This window comes from Octopus bimaculoides, chromosome 3 (assembly GCF_001194135.2).
Source record: "Octopus bimaculoides isolate UCB-OBI-ISO-001 chromosome 3, ASM119413v2, whole genome shotgun sequence".
Taxonomy (NCBI): Eukaryota; Metazoa; Mollusca; class Cephalopoda; order Octopoda; family Octopodidae; genus Octopus; species Octopus bimaculoides.
In genome coordinates, this window is record NC_068983.1 from 1,228,095 (window position 1) to 1,233,786 (window position 5,692).

Here is a 5,692-nt window from a genome sequence, read left to right on the forward strand (position 1 = left end):
TATATATATATACACATATACATATATATAATTTTATTCACATATCTAATTTAGTTGTTAAAAAACATAGCATCAGTCATGGACATTTGGAGTAAGTAACACTGCATTAGCCAGTTTGCAAATAAGGTTACAGCAATGCTGTATATCTTCAGGTTTCGTGTGAGATGTGTTGATAACGAATCGAAGGAAAAGAATATCATCAATTTTGAAAGACAGCATATAAAGTTCTCCGCTGCATTCTATTAATTTGAGTAACTTTTTGTTGCATTCATTGCTTCCCTGTTAAATAATAAATACAGCAGTAATTAGTAGACGTCGATAAATAAATAAAAACTAATTGTTAATACAAAGAAATAGTAATCATTGTTTGCAGTAGGACAATGTCGTATATTTGAGTAAGTACCGACTCGTGGGTAATAGGGTCAGTTACCTGTCTTCCATGGTTCCATTATAAGTCACCATAATCACAGCGTTCTCATAGAATAAGACTCCTGTTTGTTGTAGGGTTCCTCGTTTACATTGAAAGAAATGAAGCAGCGTAAAGTGAAGTGATTTTTCTCAATAACACAATGCAAAATGTGGTCCTGGAATAGAAACCGTGACCTTGTGATCGTGGGTATATCATTCTAACACTTTTAATGTTTTTCTGTCTCTCTAATGCTTCTGCACGCGCAGACCGTAGACAGCATCTCATCTTATCCATCATGATGATAATAATGAACCTGAATCCGGATATAAACACTTGGGAATACTTCAGGTAGATGGAATTAAACACAACAATACGAAAGAAAAGACAAAGCAAGAGTACTTGCGGCGACTGAGAAAAATATTGATTTCAAAGTTGAATACCTGAAACATAATTTCGGCAATAAACTAGCGAGCATTCGCAGTAGATCGGTATGGTGCTGGATCTCTGAAGTGGACAAAGGAGGAGCTAGTGGATTTGGACAGGGAGACAAGAAAGCTCTTGACGATATATAGAGACCGTCCTCCGTGTGCAGACACTAATCGCTTAAACATGAAGAGAGCAAATAGAGAAAGGGGACTGATAAGTGTAGAAGACTGCGTAGAGATCGAACTCGGGAGTTTACTGAGATACCTATTCCCAGTAAGGAAACCTTGCTAGTGTCACCTAGGAATGAGAAAGTACTGAAAGTAGAGAAAAGGAGGGGGAAAACTAGTCAGGAAGCACAAACTGGACGTGAAGAAGCATTCCACAAGTGAGTACACAATCGATTCCATATAGCCACAAGTGAAATTCCTGGAAAACATACGAGGAACTAGATGAAGAAGGGATCACTGAGACAAAGAGTCTGAGAGCATGATACTAGCAACACAAGACCGAGCTGGGTCTTGGAGGGTCAACTTTAGGAATATGCATGTGTTTCCACTGTGCCGCATCTGTAACAGAGTGGACGAAACCATTGCCCATATCGCGAACGATCCTTGACTTGCCCAAAACCATTGCAAGTTGCGGTGACACCATCAGGTAGCGGAAGTACCACATTGGAAACTATGTGAAAATTGGTGTCTGGAGAGAGACAAGGCGTGGTATCAGCACAAAACACCGAGGTTGGCGGAGTCGGAGACCTGTAAAATTCTGTGGGATTTCCCAATTCAAATAAATTAGGTGCTTGAACATAACAGACTAGGGCTAGTTGTGGTGGAAAAATTACATCACATGTGCTGTATAGTTGATGCTGCGTGTCCCTTTGACCCACAAATAGTCAAGAAAGAAGGCAAAAAAATAGATATATGCAAGCACATATGCACCCATATTTCTACAAATCCTCTATACTTATGCACGTTGCTGTTTCTCGGTTTCTCGCTTATACATCAATAATAAACAAAGTTTATACAACCTGCACACGGACGCGTACATGAAAAATACCGAACGCACGTTATTTAAATGTCATTAATCAAAGAGGCAGAGACCCTAATTCCTCTGAACTAGAAAGGAATAACTATGATAAGTTTTCGATGAAAAAGCTATAAAGAATAAAGGAGAAAGTAATGATATTGAATTTGATCCACTGAGCCTCGGGCAGTTACTATACGAAAGAAACTTCAACACACGTCCAGAGGCGGTGTTTTTTCAAAACTTTAATGCTGTATAAACTATAAACCATCTCTTAATGTCACTACACGAACGAATAGTAAAAACCAGAAAAGAGCGATGGACAGATAATGACTACAATGGAGTGATATACGCACACTACGATGCAAAGCGTACAAGGATAAACTCACTCAGTAAATACACAGTAAAATAAAATAAAACAAAATAAAGCACGTGTGCTGAAGTTTCTTTCGTTTAGCAACTGTCCGAAGCTCAGTGGACGGAATTCACAACCATTACTTTATCCTTTATTCTTTATAAATTTTTCATCGAAAACTGATCATAGTTATTTCTTTCAAGTTCAGAGGAATTAGGCTCTTCGCTTCTTTGGTTAAAGACTCTTCAGCAAAGGTATAAGTATGGAATTTAACATAGATAACTGTGCAATATTAATCATGAAAAAGTGACAGGTAGTCAACAGTGAAAGCATCCAGTTATCAGATGACCAGACAGTAAAATCATTGAAAGAAGGATAGAGATATAAGCAACTAAGAGTATTAGAAGCTGACTGTGTACTAACTATAGAAATGGAAATGAAAAATGAGAAGGAGTACATCAGAAGGGTAAGGGAGCTAAGCAAGTCAAAAGCTAAATGGTCCGAATAATTGCACATTGTCGTTGCTTAGATACTCAGCAGCTTTTGTAGACTGGACAAAATCTCTTTTAACACGTCGATACAGAAGAACTAGGAAGGAATTCGATATGAATAGATGACTTCACCCAATAACAGGAGCAGCAAAATTATATTTACCTAGAAATGAAGGCAGAAGATGGTAAATATCAGCAGAAGACTGTGTGGAGTTAGTTAGAATAGATATAGCCACCTATGTAGGTAATAGTGAAGAAAGTCTATTAAGATCTGCTAGATTAACGGTAGGACATAGGAAAACCAAAAGGCCAAATGAAGTTAAAAACCAGACAATGATAGAGAAACTAAGGCCAATAGGCCGGATATAGTCGTCAGAGATCACTAAAAAAAAACAAAAAAATGTTTTCTAATCGATGTATCAATACCAACAGATGACAATGTTTCTCTAAAACAAATGGAGAAACTTTCAAAATACAAAGATCTTGAAATAGAGACAATTCGAGTTTGGAGCCCAAAAAACAGAAATAATTCGAGTTTGGAGCCCCAAAAAACAGAAATAATTCGAGTTTGGAGCAAAAAGAAAACAGAAATAATTCGAGTTTGGAGCCCAAAAAAAAACAGAAATAATCCGAGTTTGGAGCCAAAAAAAAAAAACAGAAATAATTCGAGTTTGGAGCCCAAAAGAACAGAAATGATTCGAGTTTGGAGCCCAAAAACAGAAATAATTCGAGTTTGGAGCCAAAAAAAAAACAGAAATAATTCGAGTTTGGAGCCCAAAAGAACAGAAATAATTCCTATCAGAGCAGACGCATTAGTTATGATAATGAAATATATATAACATACAGAAGCAGATAGAAGAGACAGGCTATAAGTACGTGAGGATTTTGGAAATGGATAAATCGATGGAGAAAGAAATGGCAGAAAAATTTAAGGTGGGATACTTGCACAGACTGAGACTTGTCCTTAAGTCGAAGTTAAACGAACGGAATAAGATCGAAGCTATCAACACCTGAGCGGTTTCACTCCTTAGATATGGAGCAGGGGTAATCGCATGGACAGTTGACGAACTAAGCAGTTTAAACAGAAAGACAAGGAAGCTGCTAACTGGATATGGGTCACTCCACCCAAAACGTGACACAGACAGACTGTGTGTACCAAGAAAAAGTGGCGGAAGAGGACTTATTTGAGAAAAAAAGAACGAAACTGTAAACGCATGAATGATTTACCTTTAGGCGAAAACATATGACTGTCATTAGATTGTCACCAATGAGTTCAAATCTTTCATCCTTTTCTATCAAATTCTTAAATATGTGAGCCAATTTTATATCCTGAGAAGAACAAATATAAAAGGAAATTATTTAATGAGAGAAAACAACAATATTCAAAAACACGTCCTTCATGATAGCGTAGTAAGTGTTTATAATTGTGAATGAATTGTATGTTTCTATATGATTGTGAAGACATTATTGCAATAACAGTTGAATAGCTAGGGGCAGCATATAAACTTTCATATACTGAATAATCTCAGTGTTATATGGTTAATAAATGTAGACAATATCTATTTACATATCTGTGCATCTTGATTAATGCTAAGCACATTTCTTTTAACCGACATGTTCCCTTAAACTAGCGTTTTAGTTTAGGACAATTTTTAAGTATGGATTAGTCGGTTGCATTGATGACAAACACGCAAGCATATTATGCATTAGTTTTCACTAATTTTATTCTTAGATTTTAATAATTTTACATTATTTATCATTATTTTCCGCACCCTGAGGTCATTCAATTTTCACTGTAATTATCTGTCCGTTATGAAAATATGACCATCATTTCAGACTTTTTCTTCCCGGACTTTACTTGATTTTCTATTTCCCAACTTTGCTGTTGCTTATCAAATCCGAGTTCATATAGAGAAGCTTATAAATACAGTTCCGACATGTTGAGATAAATTTTACTCTAGACTAGAAGTTAGGAAGAGAAATGAAGTTTTGCGATCAACAGCTGTCCTATTTCAGAGTATTTCATCAATTTGTCACATTGAATTATTAGTTAATGTAAGATGTCATAGCAATAACAAATTTTATAAGCATAGACCAGATGACTGATGTTATAATGGAGTCAGTAAACATTTTCCCTAGAATAAGATACTATTAACAGAATGATTCGAGTACACAAAACAAAGCTCACTTTTCTGATGATTTCCTGAAGTTTGTGCATCCCAAAGAGTCGTAAAACAAACCAGAGTTTCAGAGATCGAAACGAACGTCCACAAGGAATTTGCCAGGACTACAATGTACAACGTTTAACAAATCAATAATAATAGAGATTTTTTTAGTATTTGGCTTCAGCAAAGTTACAACATGCAAGCCACACGCGCGCGCGCACTCGTATGAACACATTATTACATGTACATAATGGACTCTCGTTGTATTCGACGCTTAAGAGTCAAATAATTTGACTTTCATTTTTACTCCAGATTTTGCTTTTTGTGTCTTCTGTGAGACACTAAACCTGCTTGTTCTTTGCAAACCAGACGACATCCTTTGCACAGAAAACTGTATTCTTTTGAGTTACGTGCTCAACCCTTGTATCGACATGGCTCATGATACCACTTTGAGAGATTTTCCTCCACCTATTACGGCCAACAGCACCTTTCTCGGATCTATTTCAAAACGGGGGCACCAGTTTTCATTTATGTTTTATGTAGTGTTTTTGGTACCGAAAGACTTTTAAACTTCGTATACTTATCTATTTTGTGTTATAGAACACAAAAAAATGTTTGTATTCGAATTTATTTCATGTAAAAAATTGTCTTATTTCGATAATTTCTACTAATCACTGACGTCTATTCAGTTGAAAACAGTTAGCGCTGTAACGGTGTATATCGTATTAATCCCCTAACCCTAACCTAACCCTAACTAGACTGTTAACCCTAACCCTAAAACTAACCCTAACTCTAGAATCCGAACTCTAAAATTGTTACACAC

The 5,692-nt window shown here is 36.2% G+C and overlaps 1 protein-coding gene across 6 annotated transcripts in view; it reads right to left on the bottom strand.

Moving 5' to 3' along the window:
* Positions 1-5,692, bottom strand: part of LOC106872852 (aromatic-L-amino-acid decarboxylase) — a 59,745-nt gene that overhangs the window by 34,037 nt on the left and 20,016 nt on the right. For 3 of the 6 annotated variants that reach the window (XM_014919989.1, XM_014919988.2, XM_052965965.1), the window contains exons 10-12: positions 4,893-4,991; positions 3,932-4,033; positions 41-279 (exon numbers count right to left, since the gene is read on the bottom strand). In XM_014919989.1, the coding sequence (XP_014775475.1) occupies positions 73-279; positions 3,932-4,033; positions 4,893-4,991 (408 nt within the window). In that variant the 3' untranslated portion in view covers positions 41-72. Of the gene's footprint in view, positions 1-40; positions 280-3,931; positions 4,034-4,892; positions 4,992-5,692 lie in introns of those variants that run through there. The other 3 variants (XM_052965964.1, XM_052965963.1, XM_014919987.2) reach the window with 3 other exon arrangements.